A 24,301-nucleotide genomic window follows, 5' to 3' on the forward strand; every position below is an offset into this window, starting at 1 on the left:
ACTTTGTAATTAAAATTTCTGGGCTTTTTCATTCTGCAAAGTGAAGTCAGGGTATGTTTGCCGAAGAAAACGTCTAAAATTAAATTTTGATCGTCTAGCTGTAATGGGTTTTATCGAAACATCCGATATAATCTTGTTTGGCTTCTTCCTATAATTTGACAAGCATTTAGTTTTCAAACTGAATACGATGGCAATTCCAATCTACTATCGCCTCATCATTGATCACCACACTCCAGCCGGATTGAAGCATTAGGCTTCCCAAGCACACTGACCACCCTTTCTTAGGAGAAGTTGCCCAGGCGGATGGCATCGCCAGGTTTTAGTGAAATTACACTGAAGTGGAAGACATTTTTCAAAGGATGGAGACATTGTCAAAGTTTTGTCATTAATGGTCGTACAACTAAATTACACCGGCGAAAATTGTTGATATAAGCTGTTTGCGTAGAGATAACTTAAATTAGCGCGCGAGAGAAACAAAAGCCAAAGGATTTCTCCGTGTTTTTGTTAATTTTTGTCTCAAAGTCAGCTTGTACGTAGGGGAACTTCCCTTGTGACAAAAAGTTCGAAAACTCAGTTTACAGGATAAAACCCTGAACGGATAAATGTTGATAGAAATCATTTAAAAACAGGGTTCCATTGTGAACACAATTTTGACAGATTCTGTTTTCAAGCATAAAAACATAAGGCTTCCGGCTCACAGTTGTCCGTAATGCAACCATTTCCATCCTTGGCATATTTAGTCTTCGTCTCATCTCGTAATGAATTCCTATCTTTGTCCTTTCATGTTCTGCAACTGATTGAACTGCTGTTGTTTTTCGCTCTGCTGCGGGCTCGATATTTTTCCGGGTTCAACGAAATCATCGCATGCTGTTAACAGATGACACTGTTCGTTTGAAGTATCTGTTTTAGAATAAGACTATTACTAATTTTAGGCACTCCAAAGTACGCCACTACAGTACAGGAGTTTTATTTTGGTGTCGCACAGGAAAAAAAGGGACTTTTGCAGCCATTTAGGGATTAAAAATAATAATAATAACTCCATGAAGACCTAGACAAATTAACTCCTAGTTTGCAAGGAAACCGAATCGGGGCCAATCAATATTTCCTGTGGTCTACTTTGGTGTCACACGGGAAAAAAAGTAAGTTATGCAACCATTCAGGGTGAACGTGATTTAAAAACAAAATCACTTCGATTGCATCAAGACAGACCAACCTCGTTTAAACGGAAACCTGATAAGGACCGACCAGTGCGCCATTGTTATACACTCAAGGGGGTCAATTTTCGTGTCACATGGGAAAATAATTGTCTTGAACAGCCTCTCAAGGGGAACTTAACTTGAAAAAAATATATATTCATGAAAAGAAACAGAAGAATCTCGCCTATACCGGCGAAAACCGAATCAGAACCAGCCAATGTGTGCTGGTGTTATAAGCCCAAACAAGGGCTCAAGGGGGGCTCAAAGGAGTGCAGGGCATGGCATTCAAATGGCCATTAGAATTTCTTCAGCCAAGAACACTGTTATGAAGCATTGTACAACAAATCGTTTCATCTCTCACTTCTTGCATTAAGTTTTCATTGTTTGAAAATGAAAACTTGGCATTAAAATAGCCATTAGAATTTATTTAGCCTAGAACACTTCTTTGAAACAAATCGCGACAAGTCGTTTCACTCCTCTCCTAGCATTAAATTTAAATAGTTTGAAAGTGATGACTTAACCATGCATAAACTACAATCATGGACAAAAATCCAATTTGCACTTTTGGCTCTTTTGCAGACACCCGAGAGAAACAGTAACGCGAATACAACTTCAGCTGCCTCGTGGCCTCTCTCCCCCCACCCACCCCACAAACAATGTTGAAAAGTAGTACCTGCGATTTCTACTGAGTTTTATAACATTGTATTGAATGGTGAGGGAGTAACAGAAACGCGTTTTTAAAAGGATAGCAGTGCTTTTTCAAACTTCAGTTGTAAAACACAGATAATTCGTTGCATTACATAAGTGTCCCAAGGAGTTTGTCCACCATTGTAGGTAAAAGCCATCAAGACCACTTAAGCTTGCTTGTTTGTCCGTTTCACGAGGAGTCAGTTCTGTGAGCGGAATCTGCATTACCGGCGAGGCTGACCTGAAAATTAAGGTAGCTTCAAGTGGCAAAGGATCGGACACTCACTATCAACCACCAGAGTTAATCAGTGTAGCACGTTGACAAAGAATCCTGTAATCGAACCATGACAACTAGTCGCATTAATTAATTCTTGCTGATCGCAAGGACTTAGACGACAACTACTCATTGTACTTTTAAAACGGAGTTCAGTCACGGTATCTTCGCCACGTACAAAATCACCTTTGCATTGAAGGAAACCTGAAAATAGTAGTTTACTAAGATAGAAAAACCCCAAGAAGATAATAATTAACCGTAAAATAACAAGGATAGTTTGGGATGGAGAATATCGACACGGATTGCAAACAACTGCTGTGGAGAAATTTTATTAAGTCTGAGAATCACTAAGAGGTTCAGGTACAGTTCAACACATTTCGTTATATAATGTAACGAGATTTATTTTGTGTAGAAAACAAACTGTTATCGTTATTGCAGCTTTAGTGAAAGCCTATCGCATCTACATACAAACTTCACGAATCGATATATATGCGACTCAAAATAGAAAAAAATGTTCGCAGGTTACATTGTAAGCAATGCCGGTTTTATGAAAGTTCTCGAACTAATCCACTTCATGTCTTCGACTAGATATCATATACATAAGAACCTTTTGAAAAAGGACTCTTTTCGGGGCTTTTAAAATACCGGTAGCACACCACTATGATGTTAACACGAGTAGTTATGTACTATATATATATGCGTTTTCCATCCAGATCCCATTATGCATGCATCACAACGGCAGTTCGTGACAGAGTTTTTGTGGAACAACAGCGAATCTAGGAAAGTAAGTCTTCTTTAATTTATAAAGGTCTCGAATTAAATTGCTATACTATGAGTATAAATTACTGTTTTGTGTCTCCTTCAAATGTATCCCATTTGATGAAGCAGTGTCTAAAAATCGAAAACTAGGCGAGTTGTTTCATTGTCTTTACAAGCCGATAATATCTTCTGCACTTTCTGTGTTAATGTGCCATTTCGTTTCGCTTTTACTTGCCTAGATTTCGGAAAAGCAAAAGCAAATGGTGATTTTGTGTTTGAAAGCGCATTTCGCAATGTCGTGATGTGACATTCTATTGGAATGACCCTCGAAAATTTGAGCTTGCAGGCCTTGTTGTCATCTCGGTGGTTGACTTTCCATGGCGCTTATCTCTGCCTCTTTTTCTTGCTCAAGCTCTGCAAATAAAACAGAATGAGAGATCAATCAACAATCAATCAATAAACGAAACATTAAGTGTTTAGATCGTTGAGCTAAAAGCTATTCACACAGTGTTCTTTGCTTGGAAGTTAAGAATTGTCTTCAGATATTTCCCTCAGTTAGCTAACTATTTGCTTTTCTCTTCTGCGTTAGCTTGCCCTTTCAAATATCAAGGTTTACGAGCTTAGCTAATGGCTGTTATTAAAAACTAGGTCATTAGATAATGCAATTCAAGAGTTTTGATTGGCTTAGCCATCATGATATGAGCCATTATACCATGCTCTACAAATATGGTAAGCGTACGCGTAATCTTTTTTGTTTGTTTGTTTGTTTGTTTTTAGGGGGGGCGTTTTTATTTTTATTTTAGTTTAGTTTTCTACATTTTGGGAGTGTTTTTGATAAAACAGTTATTCCACTCGCACTTGTTGGGTATGAGATGACTATGGCCAAGTGGATCCGCCTTACGAGCCTCGTTGACCAGTCTACCATCTCATATCCAACGAGCACTCTTGGAATAATTGTTAAATACATCCTTTTACGTCTCCGGTCTCGACATGCACATAATAAAGCGATGCTAAGTTGACTCAAGAACACAATATATAAGGACAACCGTCACTACAGTTTAGTTCAAACTCTCTATCGTCTTCTTGATCTCAAACACAACGTATTGGCAACGAGCTCCTAATCATTCACTCAGCAGATCACAATGCCTTTACTCGGCCTGAAATACTCTAGTAATCTTAATAATCAGAAACGTGGTTTGAGGTCCAAATATAGGTTAACTTACGTTGCAAAACAAGCAGTACACGCCAGCATCGAAGAATAACAATCATATGTAAATATCTTGGATACGGCTTATTAATTTCACTGAAAAGTAAGAACATTGAACGGATTTAGTGCCCATCCTCTGAATGACAAAACGTCGGCATCAGCCTCGCAACCAGAGTCTTTGTTCCCCTTGACCAGCGGTAGAAGGGCAAACGACGGTAGGTACGTGATGTATGGGGACATATATTGTACCATACTGTCGTGTCACCCCAAAATGGAACTCTCAAGAGTCGCTCGTTTCCTCAAGTACGCGCTTTCGCAGTGAGAAACATAATGACTGACGGAACGAGATTGCGATCAGTAATAAGGACGCATGCGTAACTAACTGAATTGTGTTGAAAAAGATTTATATGGAGCAGAACAACTGGATGTCAATACCTGAAACCATTGCTGGAAATTAACTCTACCAGAAAATAGAAATATACCAAGGCTACGTCAAATATCTGCAATCAGTGAAGCAAATGAAATATTAAAAGAATGTTTTTTGTTAAACAAATAGGCCATTAGATTATCATTGCGAGGAGTCCATGGAAGGGTCTTTTGCAGTTTTTAAACCATGCCATGCTACAACTTTCCAGCTGAAAATTGGATCTCCTGAAATAACATTTTATGCTAATGGTTTACCTTTTAATGTAATGGATTTGGATTAACTTTTTTGCCAGTCCTATTGCTATTTTATGTTGGGCTAATTTCAATGAGGGCTAAGGAATTGTCTTGATGAGATTAACAGCTTTGGTTCCGAAAATTGTTGGTAACTATCACTGAATACACAAGTTACCTCCATCTTCTCCTGGAACAAATCTTTTCGAAGAACAACTATTCTTAGAAAACACTGAAAAGAAGATCAAAAGAGCACTCAAATATAAATTATAAGATTAATTTTTAAAAAGTAAGGCGTCGGAAAGCGAAGGTAGCCTGAACTAGACCAGCGCTTTACTCTGGCTTCTGATCTGTAGCAAATTAATAGACGGAGCATTACTAAGGGCCTCCACAGACTAGACACTTAGTTGTCGACAACTATGTGATATCGACAACTAATTCGGTGTCCGATGCGAGCATTCCACACATTGGAGTGTTGCTTGTCGATAATTAAGTCAGGTCAGCGAGACCTTGGGAAGTAACGTTCACTGCGCATGCTCAAAACACAATACGCATGCTCAAATGTGTCTCATGTTTCGATAGTTGTCGACAACTAAACCAATGATTCCACACACGGGAAAAACGGTCAAAACGTAGTCGACAACCAAAGCAGATTCCCATTTTGAGAAGGAAAAACTGCTTAATTGTCGACGACTAAAAATTTAGCGTTTAGTTGTCGACAACTCATCCCGCACACTAAGTTTTTTAGTTGTCGATAACACGTAGTTGTCGATGACAAAAAGTTGTCGACAAATAAGTGTCTAGTATGCAGAGGCCCTAATAATAACTAGATAGTATGTTATTCCAATGCAGATTCACCTCCCCTACCCTCCTCCGCCCATCCCCTTTCTTTAAGTATTTTTGAGAGCGGACTGTCTTGCCCGAGGCCACAGCGCAATGGCCCGGCCAGGGCTCGAACCCGGACCTCTCGATCAGCAGTCCAAACTGCAAACTGCATTCAGAATTAGTCACGTCGTAGAAAAATGGAAATCTACAAACCCGTATTTCACTAAATAAATGTAATCTTACCTCGAGGACAAACAAGAACATGATGACCAAATTGATGTAAAGAAAACTCGTAAAAACGAACTCAATTCCTTTATCTGTAAGTGCAAATGAATATTTAATGCTGTTAGTCGTGTAAACAATAATGTAGACGATTTTTACAAGGAAAAGTTTTCTTTTCGATTTGGTCATTCGGGGTTTAGCTGATTCGGGGGATGATTAGTATTCTTGGCCGTTGCTATGCATTTCAGTCAGTACTATCCACATGTTTCTATAAACAGCTATGACTATTATTCTACACTGGGTTTTAAAGCGTGGTGACTGGTTACCAGAGATACCCTTTACCAATTACTCTACCGACTCTTTACTCTACCATTTTATTTCCAATGAGGCAATTAATGCTGATGAAACACGCGATCGTGGTAATAATCACTCAGTTACAAAACAGAGCAGATTTTGATTTCGGGACCAGGCTTAAAGACCAACGTGTGTTCTTCTTGCCTAAACAAATGTGTTAAAACTGTATTTTTTCTAGGTGTCTCAAGAAGTCGGTTCGTATCTCCAGTATCTTTAACATGACGTGACAGGGAGTCCATGAATCTCTGTCAGGTTGCTCCAGGAGGCCAGGGTAGGGTAGGGTGGGGTAGGTTAGGCTAGGGTGGGCTAGGTAGGATAGAGTATGGTTGGGTGGATTAAGGTAGGATAGAGTAAGTTAGGGAAGGGTAGGGTAGGGTTATGAAGGCTAGGGTAGGGTAGGGTAGGTTAGGGTAAGGTAGGGTAGGGTAGGGTAAGTTAGGGTAGGGAAGGGTAGGATAGGGTAGGGTAGGTTAGGTTAGTTTAGGTTAGGTTAGGGTAGGGTAGGGTAAGGTAGGGTAAGTAAGGGTAGGGTAGGGTGTGGTAGGGTGGGGTAAGTTAGGATAGGGTAGGGTAGGGTAGGGTAGGGTTGATTTTTATTACTTACCGTCAATCACATCAAAATCTGCAAAAATATTAGCGACCACCAGGAAACAGTCCACCAGTGATACCATGACAACGGTAAAGTTGGCGTGACGGTGGGTAATAATGGTCCTAAGCTTTTCATTCGTGAACCACTCCTGTTAATATATTCAAAATCTTTCAAAATTTTGGATTACCAAATAGCATTATTGATTAACTGAGCCGAAAAAACACTTTTACTTTACTGACCTTTCCCTTGCTCTTTATTTTCTCTTTGCAAAGGACGCAAATCCTGCCTATAAACTATAAAAAAGGCAAAATTTGAACAACTTTCCAATAGCCAGCTCATAGTAAAAGAGGACTATATAGATTAACTCTGGTTTGAACTCAAGACGTTTTGAAACTTATCCATGGAATTTAGCGTAAGAATCTAAATTGAGCGGATCTCGGTTATCTAGGTTTCTCTTCAAGTCACATTTAAACAATATCCTTACCTGGAATATAAAAACGATGAAGACACAAATACCACCAGGGTACTCTGTAAGGGAACACTTTTCACCTGCATAGCAAAGATAAAGAGAAGTTGGTCTACCTCAGTCACAACCACTGCTCTTCTGGTCGGCTTCTTTAATATGACGACATTACAAGTGTCGGTATACCCCTTTCCCCTTCATGGGACGCCAAATCAAGGCAGCTTACCCCTTTCGTCGCCCCAAAATATTTTCAGTTACCTTAAAAATTCAAAAATACCTATATTGGTATTCTTGGGTGGAGAGAGGTACTGCGTGAATGTAAAACATTTTGACCAAGAACTCAACAAGCTGCGGCTCAACCTCGTTTTCAGGGCTTTTCCCTTAGAGCTCCCAATAGCTAAGGGAAAAGCCCTGAAGTAGAGGTTGGCTACGGCTATTAGTGTTAAAGAACGAATGAAATTGAGAAAGTTCTTCAGTGAAGTGTTGTTTAGCTTTAGCAAAAAAATCAACAGGGGACAAGTGAGACATTGCACCTCCAAACAAACGGAACTAAATGGGGTTCTATTTTTACCATTGTTTTCGTCTTCTCTCTCGGCTTCCTGTGAGTGCGCATTGTCGTGCGTGTTGCTCTGCTGACCGGCCTGCGGGCTTGCTTGATAATGCGACACAGCTTGCTCGATCTTTTGATCGACCTTGGTCCAGAACGAGGCCACCAACTTGTCAACGTAATCCGTTGAAAACAATTCAGTTTCCTCCTCTGGGGTGTGGGCTCGAGGGCTAGTAGTAGCCGTAGTTGCTCCACCAGTGGGCACCTCACGGGTAAGCTGTGTATCACTTTGAATGGAATGGGAATCTTCCTTGGGATCTCCCATGGGTATTCCATGGACGACTTCATTGTCTTTTCGATGTTTCTCAGGCGAAGACTCTCTGTTGAATATTAAAACATATGGCTGCTGAGTAAAATGGCAGTGAACTGGCTTATATCGATCCGTTCTTACATCGATTTGCTATCCGTTCTGTAAGAATCACAACTTTGTTTCTCTTTTATAAGATAAGAGTGAACTGAAAAGACAAAGCTCGTTAATGAATCAATGTGTTCGATCTTTGTAGTGACGTGACAGCGTACGTGCGTTACTTAATTAAAATACACTACTATATCTTTTCAGAATCTGATTCAGTTCTTTCCCTAGCAGCGATGATTACTTTTCTTGTTTACACGACTTCTCCCACGCTTGGCAAGGTTGATGTTTGTCTTTGAAATGTAACGTTTACATGGAACAGGAACCCAACGCAACTGCGAAAACATACCGGATTCGACTGACTGTTTCAAAGGCTCCACCGCATGAAAGACCAGCTCGAGTGATCAAGCCTTTCCTATCACGGTGTAATTAAATCAACATAAATATTTAATAGCACAAAATTGCAAAGTCAAGTGCCTCTTACCTTTTCTTCGTGCTCTCCAGCCTGGTAAATCGGTTATCTTCGTCGCTTCCATCGCTTGTATCTTCAGTATCCGTGATTGCACTTGCTAACCTGAAAAGACGCGAAAAAATTCATTACTCTCTTCTTATACAAGGGAGCGTGAAATCAGCGCAGCGTCAGATTATCACAGGTTTAACTTATTTGTCAGGAGAAGATTACCTGTCACTCTTGTTATCGACCTGAGGGGTAAAAGACATCTGCGTTGAAATCCTTCTTCAAAATCTGATGCATTCTTACCAGCTCCGAGCCGTATTGCGGCCGAGTATTCTACAAACTACTCGTAATCTCACCGCCGTTAAATTGCCAGATTTGCGCAATTTCTCAGCGTAGATTTAATTGCTTGGAGAAGTTCCTATCGCTGATCCGTTCGGGGGCACGAAAAACACGCGGGTGCCCAATTGACAGCAATTTTTAGCTCCGTGACAACATCGTGTGTGGATGCAAAAGGCCCAATCCCGGCATTGTATTTATCAGTTGCGTTTTTCAGCAGATCGACTTCTAAAGTGGAGAGTGTTTCAGTCAAAACTGGGGACTGTAGTTCCTTCATTCTTTTGTCTGCTTTATTGATTCCATTATGGCTTTCTTTCACCTTGCTTCTTCCTGATTTATGAGTAAAAACCTAATTGCAGGTGGCCAAAATCAATTTGGTTCTGCTTGCGACGTTTTTGACATTTGTGCTTTAGACAAAATTAATCCTAGCCCCACCATGTTTGTCTAGATGATTAAAATTATCAATAAAGAACCTAACCGTAGTCTCTCGTTATTATTAAGTAGGTAATAGGGAAATTACTAAATTCGCTTTTAGGTTCAGATAAACTGGTAGGAACGAGAAGAACTAGCACGAGTCAAGCTTAGGTGCTCGCGCCAAACCTCCTCGGCATTTTCGATCTCGCCGAGAGAAGCCCTCACGGGACAAAAACCAATATCTTCAAATTCCAAATCGACCAGGATAGAAAGCCTGCATGAAAATCAGGTATGGCTGATGTGGCTTCCTCTCTAAATATTGCAATTTTTAATTTTTATTTTATTTAGCACTTTGTTAGGACAATGGCGATGGACAATAGTTTTAACGATCCCTGTAATGTGGACGAGCTGAATAATACGTACGAGGTATTACTCACAGGAAGTTATTTGATGTTAACGAGGTTGTTTTTCAACCAATCAAAAGGAATGGCGGAAAAACGAAGGACAATGATAATTAATAAAATTACGCGTACCTGTTTACGCTTTCCTTGTCCAAAGTTATTTCCTCTGAGTCAGAAGAATCACTATAAAGAGCTGCAGCTTCCATTCGTCAAGTCTTCTTTCAACAAGGAACTGCCTAACACTTGACGGCCATTCCTCGTAGGCTCTGTTATATCGTGTTTCATGATCACCTCCTGAAAATTCAGTATGATGGTAGAACATTTGAATGAGAGCTAGCCTGCGAGCAGGCTCACGTTGGAGCACAAGCGCAAGTGGCGTAGAGCACGGAATTGAGCGGCGAAGGCACGAGAAGGGAAAGTCACTTTCTTGATGGGCCTCCTCACCAGTCTCCACCCCGCCGGATCGCTTCGATATTCTCCGCTCGCGCGTGTGACTCAAAGGTGAGCCTGTTCGCAGGCTAAATGACAGCCAAGAAAAGGCCTCGCTCGTTTTAGCGGGACTAAACCTTGGCCTGCCCGGAATTTTTATTAGCGTCAAATTCAGACGTATTAGTTATCGATGATTATATATTTCTTGACCTCAGCAATCTTGTTCCCAGGCCAGGTCTTCCTCCAAAGAGAGTTCTAGCGCCTGGAAACGAGGTTGCAATTCTACAACTACTGAGTCTGCCCGAGCGGATAATGTCCGATTGTAACTTCAGATCAGCATTAAAAGGGAGATTATTCCTCAAATGTGGAATAATCTGCCCATTAGTTTTGTAAAGTGAACTTGTAGTCATCTGGGTGAGTAGAATCTCATGAAAAAATGTTGTAAGGTTAATCGTGACCATATCTATAGAAACCCATACAGTTCTGAAAGCCACTCTATCATATGTATACATGGGTTCTACTAAAGAGAATTCACAGCTTCACAACAGGCCTAGGGGATATGTATGGAAAATATTAAGACTACACTTTCTCGTAATCACCCTTTTCTGGTACGTGGGTCAAAGTATTCTATAGTGCTTATAAATGTCGAAGTTTCTTTTTAGATCTATCATGATGAATGAGAGAAATACCGACTACGACTTGTTTTTATTTAATTAACGCTCGTTTTCTTCTACAGCCTGTCATGAAGGCGCTCAGCGAAGGGTGAACAGTCTCGTTTCTTTATCATTGTTCTAACAGCAGGTGGTCTTTTGACCCTATTAAAATCCACGGAAATAACGGAACAAAAGAAAATTGGTAAACCTGTTTACCAACCTGCAATCATGACAGAGACCAACACTAACACAATGAGCTTAACCCAAATAATATATATGGTCGTCAAATAAAAAATAAATGCAGTTATCAGACAGCCGACGGACTCCCTGAGTTCTTGTCCAGAGGTATTGCCTCATTTCTTTCCTTTCATTTTGCACTTTCCTCTACGCATATGACATCAAACGAAAATGCTAAATCATTAATGGAAGAGTAAAAAGCTTCTGAAATGAAATGGTCGGTTTCTGTTAATCTAACAGAAATTATCTTATTTTTGGACGGAACGTTTTATTTTTCAATCTCCAAAGAAAAACGGACCATGGAGCGTATGATTCGTTTTCCTATGCAAGTCGATAACCAGAGAAAAAGCAAAAGGTTAATTAATCTGGTTTTTGATACATTACACGGCAATTTTTGCTGTTTGTAAACACCTTCTACTTTCTTAGAAGTCTAAGAAACGAAACATGACCACAGATTTCAGCAGATCTCTACCTTTTCAATGAACGGTGCTGCATCGTTTTAACATCCAACAGTCTCAACTGATCGCTAAAGCTGCCCCGTTCATCGTGCCAGTATCAGTTATTATCATCGTAAACGGGTGGTAATTAGAAAAAAATAATTGTTTTTTGCTTACCTTCTCACGAATCTTTAACAGAAACAAGTATCAATTCTCCGTAGACTTACAAGTCCCTTCAGCGGAACGGTAAATCGTATTTCACATGTGTTATGTTTACATCACAATGTTTCTAAACTTTACGCTTTATTTGCACGGTCAAGCTTCGCGCACATGGACGGCGTTTCTAACTGGGAAACTGGGAACCAGCGATGTGTAAATATGACAGGCAAGAAGTACCGCCTTCTTGTCATACGATTGATACACCACCGTTTATAAATAGCACGACTAGCGTTTTATTTTTGATTAGGGGCTGATCGAAACTATAACAGTGCTAATCAAAATACGAGTTGGAACATTTTATATATGAGCAAGAACTTGTAACTTTATCTTCTTGTTCCCAGATCTCTTGTGGGCAAAAACGACTGAAGTTTTTTGTAAGTTTATAAACATATAATATAATGACATGAGAAGGTAATGTTGACGGTTAATGTACCAAAAATAGCATTTTGTCCATTAACGTTTAAATTTGCAGCTCTCCCTTAACGCTTGATAAGATTGTGAACTTTTTTTGCAGCTTAACGATAAATTCATAGTTAGCCTCTTTTGTCTGTTGAGGCGATTCAAGCGCACCCACAAAGTCGCGAAAACTAGTGCAAAGTCGTGAGGGGCCTGGGGAAGGACTCTTCCCAGGCTCCTCGCGGCTTCGCCACCTTGTGCGCGGGCTCAAACCGCTTAATCCACCAGCTACGCAGGCTAGCTGTCTACTGTGTTATCGATTGGGTCGGCAGTCGTAACTGACGTCTACGCTACTGGCAACATAACTTTCAACTTCATGAAGTCCTCAATACGATAGAGCATCATTGGAGGCACTCATGTAAATTTAGTGGAACAAAATGTAGGGGTTTATAAGAAAAGAGTTAAACTCCTACAGGATCGGTCTGGGACACTCATGGCCACCGTTTCATTGTTTTGGGACACCCCAGTCTGTAGTTTCCGTTGCAGCCGTTATTAGGGTCGTCACGCAACGCTTCTCCCCACTAATAATTAAGCGTTGCATGACGAGACTAATAGCGGCTTCGAAGGAGACTATGCTACCAATCTGGCTGCCGTGACCTCATTTGAAAACACTCTATAGTTGATTAAACTGAACTTTTTTATTGTGCTAATTGAAAAAAAATTGCAAAATAGATCCCAGTCAGTGGTAGGATGACCCGCTGACAATTTGCAAGGAGCCGAGAATGTTAACTTAGGACCGTTGCGAACAAGGTTGGGGGGGATACATCCTTATATGGGCTATATAGGTATGGGCGGCCCTAAAGGGTATCATTTTTCAGCCGTTTTGGTCATAAATAGGGTATCCATTTTGGCCATTTTGCTCTTTTAAAATAGGGTAAGGTTTCTGTACTCAAGTCTTAAATTGGGTATGTTTTTAAGTAAAAGCTATTTCTTTCATCATTATCGATAAGACCATCAACAAAAGCCCTTCAAAACAGGACAACTGTGTCAGCCGCAACGATCATAAATAGGGTATCGAATTTTTGGTCCGGTCATAAAAAGGGGAGAGAAAATCGCAGATTTTGATCATAAATAGGGTGGGGGTTTTGAGAAGCGGACTGCACACCCCCCACCACATTTTTCTGAGAGTACTCCCCCGAGAACAAAGCCAGTTAATGACAGTTTAAAGGACCTGAACCAGGGATCACCAGATTCAAATCCAGGTCCCTGAACCACTCGATCATACGCACCATTTAGCTTGCCATGTCTTATATTGGAAAACTTGTCTATGTGCATTATGGGCTTGAGTGGCAGCAATTCTGCAATACGAAATATTTACTACATGGACCCTTCTAGGGGTAGTCTACCACTCAAGAGATAGTTTCGTTGATTTCAGTTAAATGTGGATAAGAATATACAAAGGGTTAAGAAGTATAAAAGAAGCAAAACAATTTTAAGTGTGTTTATTTTATTATTGTGATTTTAAAACATTCTAGTAATTTTTCTGTTTTAACTTTATTCGTCTTTGTAGTTTTTCTCCTATTTCTAAGTTTTCTGTTCCTTTGTACTTGCTTCAGTCTCAAAACCTTTTCTACCTTCTAGGTCAGCCTGTTCCCCAGTCTCCTTCTCAATTTTTCGGAGCCGTTTCATCAACACGCCTTCGAGAGATTTTAAGATTTTTTTCTTCCAAGGAATGTTTTCCATCTCAAATCTCTGCCTAGTCTCGATAACTTTTTTGGCAAGCTGCTGAAGCGAAGTGTATTGTTTTTTCGGGGGAAGGGATGTTAGGAAGCTACAGTTTTTATCGTTTGTTCTTTCAGACTTGATGGCAGTCGAAGCTTCAGTCTTCTTGCGATTTCCATTCTGGCAAGAAGTATTTTTCTCTACCTTAGGCACTATCTTATCTACTTTTGAAATTTCGGGGTTCGCGTTCGATTTCTGGCCCGACGGTGAGTTACGCGAAGCTTTGGAGCTACCATTTGATTGTTGGCATCCCCGTGCAGTACCAGGAAGCTTGAAACTTGTATTTGATTGTTGTTGGTTTTTCTGCGTATTACGCGAAACGTCTGATTGCTGATTGTTGTTCGAACTAGCATGAGGCTGTTGGGTGGCCTGTGCATTAAGTGAAACATGGAAGCTTGAATTGGATTGCTGGTTTGTCTGAGCATGTAAGTTTCCATTGGACTGTTCGCTTTCCTTACTACTTCGTGAAACATGTAGTGAAGCATTATATTGTTGTGAAAGCTGTGCGTTCCTTGACGTATTGTATTGCTGGTTTGTCCTTTCGTTGTGTGAACCGTGTAAGCTGGCGTCAGAATGTTGCCTTATCTGTGCAGTGGGCGAAACGCGACTGGAGTGTTGGTTTGCCTGTGGATTGCTTACGATGGTAACAGTGCCGTGAGATTGCTGGTTTGCCTGTGCGTTGCGTGAAACGTAGAAAGTTGCGTTCGATTGTTGACTTGTTTGTGCAACAGGTGAAACGCAAAGGCTTGAACATGACGCTTGGTTACCTTGTGCATGAAGGGTAGCATCAATTTTTTTGCCTCCCTGTGACACATGGACGCTCGAATGATGGTTGGCCTGTGGTGAAACCAGGACGGTTGTATCAGATCGTTGGTACACAGGCTCATCATGAGTGGAAGAAACACTTCTTTCTGTTTTTATTTTAACGTTTGAAATTTGACTTTGAATTGGTGAGGTATTTTTCCCTGCTGGAGAATTTCGAGAAGTTCTGATTATCATGCGCTGCATGCTCTGAATAGGATCACTTGATTTCTGTGTGCTCTGTGGACAGCCTTTCTGATCTAAAACGCAGTAGCACCGCTGACCGGAAGCTGCGGCACCACATACTTTCTTGTGTTGCTGATCGACTGCTAAAGAAGACCGCTGACTTGTTTGAGTATTGCATTTCTGCTCATTTGCCAGAAGTGATATCGAGGATGATACTTTGTGATAAGACTGCTGACCAGAAGTATGAACTTCACGTTTTGCCTCCATAGAAACCTCTACTTCAGTATGTTTCTGTTGACTAGATACCAGATCATCAAGCTCGATTTCAGTCAGACGTTCTCCTCTGTTGATACTTGGCATGTTGTCGCTGATTAACTTTCCACCTTTAAAACGCCAGAGATAACTTGCCTTTGTTTCTTGGCCGTGCACGGCGTCTTTTTCCCGCGATTCTGGACGGACGCCGTTTTCCACTGGATACCGATAACGCTGGCCAGATTCATTGTATGATTTGACGGAAATGTTGCTGCGTAAAACGTTGTTTGATGGCGACAAGGGTGAATTGACCGAAGGCAAAGACTGATTTTGACTTGGTTTGGAAATTGTTTGTGGGAAATGCTGAAGAAGACTTGCGAGTGAAATGTTCGTCGTGGTCGTTTCCTCTTCTTGTTTGAGGACGTTTCTCTGTGGAGTATCTCCGTAAGTTTCGCATTGATTCCTTGGAACGTTTTCGTGCACATGCTGTGTCAGGAAAATATCATTAGCTTTGACTTGATCATCAGACTTGTATTTAACATTACACATGTCAGAGTTCAAAGCCAGCGCTGCATGACGCTGGCTAGTTGACGACTGTGCGTGGATGTTACCAGGTCTTACGTTGGTGTCGTGTTGATTATGATAAACTGCAGGTGCAGGGTAGGGGTCGGGGCGATTTGCTCTCCTTCCTGAATTTTGTGAAACAGTATAAATCTTTTCTTGAACATGTATCGGGATATCCTTGTTTGTTCCGCTTCTAATGGGTCCCTGGACGATACCATTGTGCTGTGAGTTTGGGGTAACTCGAGATGGATTCAGAGAGGACCGAGGAATCCCTTGATGTATGCTACGAGCTCTATGTAAAGGACTGTTTCCTTGAGGACACGAAGCTGGCCTCGATCGCTGAAGATTTGGAGAACTTTGACTGTTCCGATAACAAACCTCTGGGTTTTGTTGAATATTTGTTCTAGAATCAGAGTCTACGCGATTCGACTTGGAGTTCTGAGCATTTGAAATTGTTTGTACAGTGCTACCTCGAACTGCGTTCGTTCTTGGGCTTTTTTGCAACTGACACCAAATTTCATAGAGTTTCCGCAGCTCGTAAAAATTCACTCCTTCAAACGTTTGTTGTCTAGGATCCACATTTCCTTGAGAGTAGGCCAGCCACTCTTGCATCAGGTTCTGTTTTAAAACACGTTTGACCTGTTCAACGTTTCCTTGGAACTTGGAAAGCAGGTGATAGAGCACATAACGTTCGAAGGTAACTTCCTCCGAAGAGCTCTTAGTCATATTACCAAAAGCAGATTGGTTGGTTTCCTGATAACGAGGATGACCTTGAGCAATAGTTTGCTGATTTTGCGCTCTAACAGATCTTGTTTGCGAATGGCCCTTTCCTCTTTCCTCTACTGATGCACCACTGTAGGAAGGCTTATTCTGATTGGCTTTAGCTCGAGAAATAAAAGCCTTGTTTTTCGCCCATTCGTCTTCATCCTGTGAGCCTCGTGATACAGAATGCACTGCCACGATTTTCGGCATTGCCATGTGGTCAAATGCGTAACCTCCGCATGTCGAATTGTCTGGGCTCTCTATTTGTCTTGGTACAGGCTCTGCAGAAAACAATTTCTGTTTTGCAATTGAAGAAGGCGACAGAGGTTTAGCTTTAAGCGACTCTGTTCTCTGAAATTGGTCACCAGGAGTCCTCGCATTTCTCGACACGTTCCCTGGAGAAGTCACTGCACTGTGTTTACATCCCCCGTTATTCCTGAATGTTCTCCAGTCTATTGCAGGATCGGGAGTGTTGTCTTTTGTATAATGCTTTTGGAGGCTTCCCCAGCGGATTTCCCGTTCATGTTTGTACACTGGTGGTTGTTTTAACAGGGGTGGGGGAGGTCCTAGTGGCTTCAATGAATTTCCAAGGGTTCGAGTCTTTTCAAACATTTCCTCCCTGGCACTACTCGTCTCGTTTCTCCTTCGCACGGGATTTTGCTCGGCAAAAGCACAATAGTCCTCTAGTCGGGAGCACTTAGGATCTGCTGACCTAATAGTCGCGTGACTTTGCTCCAAGGATCGCTTAGTGGGGCGATGGAGAAGCGGAGGAGGTTCGTGAGAAGTCACGTGACCTTGGGCTTCCCCACCGTGGTCTCCGTGTTTTTTCTCTTGCAAACTGTTTTTCTCGAATACTTGCCTGAATGATGATAATGTACCGTTTTCGTTGAGGTATTGCTCCAGCAAGCTGTGTAATGTTTTTGAACAGGCAATCCATGAGTTGGGTCCATTCCGTTGATTGTCCATGTGATAAGAAGCTTCGTTTGTGCCAGGAGTGGTTGGCGGCAACGCTATGACATCTGAAAAAAGGAACGTTAGAGATGTTACGTTTCCACGAAGTTGATAGGTAGTTACCACAATAGCTAGTAATACATCTTAGCCTGCAGTTTAATGGTTTTGTGTGTAGAAATATGTGCTAACGAGTCACGGTAACACGTGAACACCACATTCAGTTACCAAATTTACAAAATGCTACTAAACAGTAAGATTATGAGCTTGAGATTTCTATCGCGTGATATATAGTTGTTGACGAGGGCGCAGCCCGAGTCAGCTATCACACATAGAAATGGATAGCGAATAATCTAATTGTTTTAGTGTAAATCTACTAGTCGTTCAAAACTTTATCTGCATCCTCTTTACAGACACCTCGAAGACGCAAAGAAGCGGCCACAAGTTCGTCAACAAGCACACACTGCTAGGCTACTCACTATCTACAACAGAACAGAGAGTGAGTAGCCTAGCCAATCATCGAATGGCATTCGTGATAGAACGCTAGTAGATTTATACTGATATGTGTTATGGCCCCTAAAAGGCTTGATCCTAAACTTATATTTCTTAGATGGCCGACTAGCCAGGTTACGCATGCAGATTTCAGGTTTTACCCCTCTCTTTCCTTCACAGAGGCTCCCCAGCGGGGTGAGCGAAGGGCAGAAAAAGGAGAAGGCTGCGCGTGGGGGACCCCAGCCTCCGAAATGTCAAAGTAACACGAAAGAGGCCTCTGAAAAGGAGAGAGGTGTTACCCTCGAGACAGAGATATCTCTGAATCTGACCAGAAACATTCTATATTGATGATGTAGCCTTGCAAAACTCCGTACGTTGTCTCTAAATGGTTGTCGCTATACTGCGACGTTTTGCGACTAATTTACCACTCACTAAAAGGATGACTGTAGACCAACGTCCTCGCTATAAAATGTCGGGCTCGAAGCTAGACCTCTCTCGAACGAAGAATGAGTCAAGTTTTTTTCTAATTACTTCAATCCGTTCAGTGTAAACAGTGTAAATAGTGTAAATAGTGTCACAATGATGCGGCAGCTTGCTTCCCTACTAAGGCGATTTTGAAATGTCACCAGCATCAACCCACAAGCTTACAGGCTGTTCTCTGTTGTCAAGCACTAGGACTGAAGAACAGCTTAGTTTACCAATAATGATTGTGCTTTCTTAACACAATACAGTCTTCAAAAACAAGATTATCCACCTCTAGTCCCCTTAAAAGCTATTCAGATATTTTCGTTGAACAGAGAACCCTTAATCGTGCATTTCACTGTGATAAGAAATCAACAACAACAAATTAAATAAACAGATGTAGTACTGTTCTTACTTTGCTTTTTAAACCTCTCCATCGCAAATTGGTCGCTAATATTGTAGTTAACGGAGTTTGAAAATGTAAATCTAGCTTTCAGCGCGACAAAATTAAGCAATCATTGATGACAAGTAAGATGTGTGTTTCAAAGCCGTCTAAATAGTCAAAACAAAAAAGGGCAGGCACCAAATAGAATCCTTACCCTCGTTTCCATTTCTCATTTTGTCACCAGGCCCCCTGTAGCCACCATTTGTTTGTAAGCGGTCGATCGTCTGATCTCTCAATAGGGAACTGGTACCCAAAAGATCTGTTGCCTCCCTCGAGTGGTTAAAAAACTCGGCGAACTCCTTGTAATTCATACTTTTGAATTTTTGAGAGCGACTCGTTGGCACTGCAATAGAAACAAATTCAACATTGAAACAGTCATTAATTAATATTGCCCCTAAAAAATACATCTTAACCCCACGGCGATCCAAACAATGATTTTACAAAAATTCATGTATTAGAACGGATCCCGTTCAGCGCCCCATCCACACACGCCTACCATTCAATCTAATATTTCATGTGATAGTAAAACTACTGATTATGATAAGTATAGCAGTCACCGACCAATGCTGTTAAGATCAGTGCGTGACAGTTTTGTCAAAAAAGTTTTATCGTCCCCCATATAAGACTTGCAACCGCTAATTCCAACGTCCAACGTCATTTTCCACTTGTACCAAATCGAACAATAGCTCAGTCAAACAATAGCTTCGTTGGGTTAATTGACCTAGAATTATTTGGTACATGTCACCATATGCAAAAAAAATCAATGTGTACAAAATGAAACTACTAATTAAGAGTAAAAAAAAACAATTTTGACATTAGGTACAACATGATTCTTAATCTTCTTTTGATTATTAGAGTTGCCCTGGAGAAATAAAATTTTGTTCGCAGGCTGTACGCGTTGTTTCCATGCACTGTTACTCTATTTGTATGACAGGTGTAGCAGGTAACTGGTTTGAATTTAATAAGAAAAGATACGTTGCGACGTTAACGAACGTATAAAAGGAAATTCATTCGCGACAAAAGTCCCTTCAATGACACAAAACACATACCAAATAGAAACGTCATCAGTGAGAACAGATACTTCAATATAGGTCGAAAATCTATCCAGTTAAAGTGTTTGGAGAGGCACAGATCAAATATATAGTTCAAATCGATACTTCTTAGCGCTGTCAATAATATATCACACGTGATTTCAATCAGTTACCGAAATAAGAGCATTTGTTGCAACTTTGTTTGGAAGTATCCTTAAGGAATACCAACTTTAAATTAAACTATCAACGAGAGCATTCTCCAGGTTAAGCCAGTTTGTTTAATACATGAAGATATCAAACTAATTAAGCGATTACTATCGCACTGTATCTTGACAAGATGTGTAAATAAATTTTACGAAAGCCTATTAATTTGTCAGTGTGTCTCTCCGTTAACATACAATAAAAAAATATGGGTTGATTCAAAATATTGCTATTTCTTCATTTCCCTTTGTACACAATTTAATAAACGCTTTCGAGTCCCCAAGCTTGTTGTGTAAAATAATGACTGCGCGGCTCACCTCTAAAAGTTGTCAGCGGGAGTTTTGATCATCTGAACATTCGAAAGTATACAAATTGTCCACTGATACAGCCAATATTAGTTAAAATGGCATTTCCAGATAATACACACCTGTGGGCGAATCAAAACAGAAAAATCAGATAAAATTCACCATATTTTATGAAGTGTGCTTGACCATCAGTTAGTGCCTTTCGAAAACGAATTTGTAAGGTATGAAGCTTTTTAACCAGTGGAACTGATGTCATCAATCACACACACGTGCCCTGCTGGTATTAGCAAATCAGAATTGCACACGGGTGAGCAATGCACTGTGTTGGCTTCCTGAGCCCGCGCCACGTGTGCCAGTGACCTGCTAATGATGCCATTTTTACAAACTTCAAATATGGCAGCTGATTTGCTGAGGGTACAGACCATAAAATCACCTGCTAAATGTGTCCAAAAAAAAGCAAGACTTCTTAAAACAGGGATAAGCTGCGAGCAAAGAAACATAAAGAGCCTGTATGTAGATATTCTTCGGTATTCTTCTAGCATGGTAAATAGATTTTAACACAAAAACGGCAAGGATAGGTTTTTCATGATTTCGTGATCGATTTGAAAAGTGAATTTGTTTACCCTTCATTGGGAAGGGTCGTGGCAGATTGATTGATGCACATCTGCTCTTTGACTTAATCCTCTCTTAAAACCAGACATCGATCGATGTTCTTTTATTTTGTGTGAATATTTAAAATAAAAATGAACTATTAAACTATCACTGTAAAATGCAGCCAATGAAACTCGTATTTGGTATTTAAGCTGTGAGATAATAGCGATATTAACATCTTTAGTGCCACTGGTAACGTCGTCTTATTATTGCTGCAGAATTCCAAGTTCGCTGTTTTATTATATTATCAATTTATATTTGCGTTTTCATAACGTAAACGATGAAAAGAAACTGGTTGATAAACAGATTTATCCCTGGAAGAAATATTTGTGTTCCGGCGATGTGTACAGATTTTAAAGTCTGAGAATTAAACTTTCTGTCATGTAAACGATGAACAATGAGGACTGTAGGCGAGGGCGATTAGTACAAGTTTATGAATTAGAAATATTACGAGAAACATACCTGTTATAACTTGCATGAATGTTTCAGTCAGATTCTGAGACTTTTCTAACCTTCACAGATGTGATCAGTGTTTTTAATACGGTGGTAACGAAATTCATCTGGCATTTATAGTGTTGACAAAAACTGTGAATTCACTAGCTGGCGACAACCAATAAATTAAAGATAGGAAACCCGTCTAACAACTGGTGTGAAAACAAAAGGAAACTCAAGAACCGGCACATGTTTAACCAGCTGATTGTCAAAAGCTAACGTTACATGCTGAATTAGCGGGGGCCGGTTTAGTTTTACTGACACCCACAGGTAGCAAGGGTGAAATCAATGATGAATTTTATCCCTGGACTTAAGAATGGGTTTCAGAAACGTTTTCAGGAAGTTTTTAGAGGCAGGTTTAAAATCTGTACGCTCTAAACTCAGTAAGAATATCGCTTCGGTTAAAAGACTGGTCACTGTGTAAGGCTATGATAATATGATGTATCGTAATTTATTCTGTGATGTTAAAAGGCATTTAAATTTACATTTCGTGCAAAAATCAATATCAAATTGACGACTACGCTAATAGTCATGTTCGACGGACTTTTGACGTAAAAGTCGACACAGTAAAGTAACGAATATTAGTTTTTCGTGGCATAGAACACATAATTTTTCTGAATAAAACACACAACATTTTTACTCTTTCAATTGCATTGTATTAGTAGTAAGGCCATTCTAAATAGCTCGTTACGTGATCCAATCAGAATGCGACATAAATTTGCTTTTAATTATAGAGCGGTTTCCTGATTATTATCGTCAAACTAAAGCTTATCGCACTAAATACAAATAACGTAATGAAGCAACTAGACCTCGAACCAAATATGTCAGCTACGGCGGGTGGCAAGCGCGGGAAAACACTGGTGGTTAACGCGGGAAAACGAGTGTAACCAAATAAACGTTGCTTGGCTCCCCTGTTGGTTGGTTGGTTGGTTGAAAACACACTACAACGAGTTAACAAAACGAACGAACAATACCTAAAACAAGATTACTGAGCTAATTCGTTGCAGCAGGCTGCAAGAGTTTTTTAAAATAAGGCACAAGAACTTTCACTTTAAAAAAAACACTCGAATTGCGGCTGAAAGGCAAAGAAAGAATTATTTTCGACAGTCAAAGAAAACTAGGCGACCTTTACTATTGTTTTGTTGAAATGCTGCTGAGGCTCGATCAGAAAGATAAGTTCATGTAATTAGCAGCTCTCTTACGACCCACAACATTTTAAAAATCACAGTCGTGACTGGATCAACAGACAATGCACTCTTTCCATTTCTTTATGGGTTACAACTAGTCACACAACCAGCATCCTTGTCTTTTTTCAACAAATAAACTACCGGCTCAGAATTTGAATCAAATTCACCACCTGTCATATTTTAATCATTCGACATTACATTTCGCAATGTTTATTTCAAGAAAGTATTTAAGCAATGAGATGAAGTTCGAAAGAAAATGCTCGGCTTACAACCTCGGCAAGGAAAAATGAAGTCGCTTTGAACGAAGTGATGAAGGAAATCATCAAAGCTTAGTCTAAGAAAGTTAAATCGAGAGATCGGAGTTACACGTGATTTCTTTAACTCTCGTGGGCTATCCTGAACACGCTGCTGGGCAAACGGGGAATGCGCGAGAATTCATATGATCCACCTATTGAATGAGGGAAAGCTCTCGTCCAATCTCAAAATGATTGAAGAGATTCAATCAAGTTCTGCGAAAATGCAGGAAAACGCACAGGAATTAGGACAAAGGACCTTCAGTTTAGACTCGTCTTCTCTCATACACTTACCGGTTCATTCGTTTAGAGGAGTCATATCGTCGTTAGCTATGAGATTATTAATAGCTTATAGTTTTGAGAGGAAATTTTCAAAATATGTAATACTCCAGACAAGAGTGATGATAACAATATTTCCCGGCGAAGCTATCCTATAATAATCTGGTGTTAGAATGAACTTTTGTGTTACCATTATTCCGCAGTAATGATGAATGTCTGTCTTCTCTTTACCGTTTTTACCAGCAGGTGGGTTATAAAAATTGTATAGCCTCACTTTTCTGAGGATGACTGAGAAACACAACCGGCCTGTCCATTTATGACTTACATTAAATTCTTTCTTTTGCACTTTATTTAGTTGTTCTCGTGGTTTAAAAACGCTTCGTTTTGTTTTACATTCCTTTTTATCCAGTTTCTTTCATTTTTTTGCACGATTAAATCATTTTGATACAGATCGAAGAGGCGAAGTTTTGACCGCGCTTGTACCGTACCGTCTGAGTTTCATCACACGAGGTGGAGCCGGGGAGAAGGAGGGGTGGGGGGAGCGAATGGCTGTGTATCACAAAATGAGGAACTTCAGCAATTGGTGATGGGTGCGTTCGATCCTCATTGCTTACTACAACTAGGAAGTGTTCCCACGTGTGTCTGGTCTGATCGGAAGCTGTGCCGTTTGATCAATTATTAACGTTCCATTGCCCTGTTCATTTTGCCTCAGGGTGTCTAAATTATTATGCAAATTTCCTCTTTAACCCCACGATTGTACCAGTGTGGCCCGGGAGGGGTACTTCCAGAAAAGTTGGGTGGGGGTGTGCGGCCCACTTCCCAAAACCCTTACCCTATTTATGACCAAAATCTGCGTTTTTGCCACCCTATTTATGACCTGTCCAAAAATTCGATAGCCTATTTGTGACCGTTGCGGCTGACACAGTTGCCCGAAACATAAGTTATGAAGGGCTTTTGTTGACGGTTTTATCGATGAAGATGAAAAGGTAGCTTCTTC

At 40.5% G+C, this 24,301-nt stretch overlaps 2 protein-coding genes across 4 annotated transcripts; both read right to left on the reverse strand.

Annotated features, from left to right (window-relative positions):
• Nucleotides 1-2,470: 2,470 nt before the first annotated feature.
• Nucleotides 2,471-11,880, reverse strand: LOC110067619 (uncharacterized). 2 transcript variants are annotated; one of them, XM_020774966.2, is made up of 12 exons: nt 11,734-11,880; nt 9,933-10,094; nt 8,677-8,766; nt 7,805-8,160; nt 7,255-7,319; nt 7,010-7,063; nt 6,786-6,918; nt 5,849-5,922; nt 4,959-5,012; nt 4,559-4,623; nt 4,140-4,219; nt 2,471-3,330 (listed from the first exon to the last, which is right to left on the reverse strand). In XM_020774966.2, exons 2-12 carry the CDS (start codon nt 10,004-10,006, stop codon nt 3,272-3,274), a joined length of 1,104 nt encoding a protein of 367 aa, XP_020630625.1. In that variant the 5' UTR covers nt 10,007-10,094; nt 11,734-11,880; the 3' UTR covers nt 2,471-3,271. The 2 variants fall into 2 exon arrangements, with proteins under 2 accessions (XP_020630625.1, XP_089150682.1); XM_089294556.1 differs by lacking the exons at nt 9,933-10,094; nt 11,734-11,880 and adding an exon at nt 8,875-9,410.
• A 1,778-nt stretch (nt 11,881-13,658) lies between these two features.
• LOC110067548 (uncharacterized) lies at nt 13,659-21,685 on the reverse strand. 2 transcript variants are annotated; one of them, XM_089294232.1, is made up of 4 exons: nt 21,516-21,685; nt 20,415-20,524; nt 19,020-19,208; nt 13,659-17,537 (listed from the first exon to the last, which is right to left on the reverse strand). In XM_089294232.1, exons 3-4 carry the CDS (start codon nt 19,174-19,176, stop codon nt 13,756-13,758), a joined length of 3,939 nt encoding a protein of 1,312 aa, XP_089150358.1. In that variant the 5' UTR covers nt 19,177-19,208; nt 20,415-20,524; nt 21,516-21,685; the 3' UTR covers nt 13,659-13,755. The 2 variants fall into 2 exon arrangements, with proteins under 2 accessions (XP_089150358.1, XP_089150357.1); XM_089294231.1 differs by lacking the exons at nt 20,415-20,524; nt 21,516-21,685 and having other exon boundaries at nt 19,020-19,272.
• Between the last annotated feature and the right edge of the window lie 2,616 nt (nt 21,686-24,301).

This window comes from Orbicella faveolata, unplaced genomic scaffold (genome assembly GCF_042242905.1).
Source record: "Orbicella faveolata isolate gen_17 unplaced genomic scaffold, um_ofav_v1 contig_25, whole genome shotgun sequence".
In the NCBI taxonomy this organism is placed as follows: Eukaryota; Metazoa; Cnidaria; class Anthozoa; order Scleractinia; family Merulinidae; genus Orbicella; species Orbicella faveolata.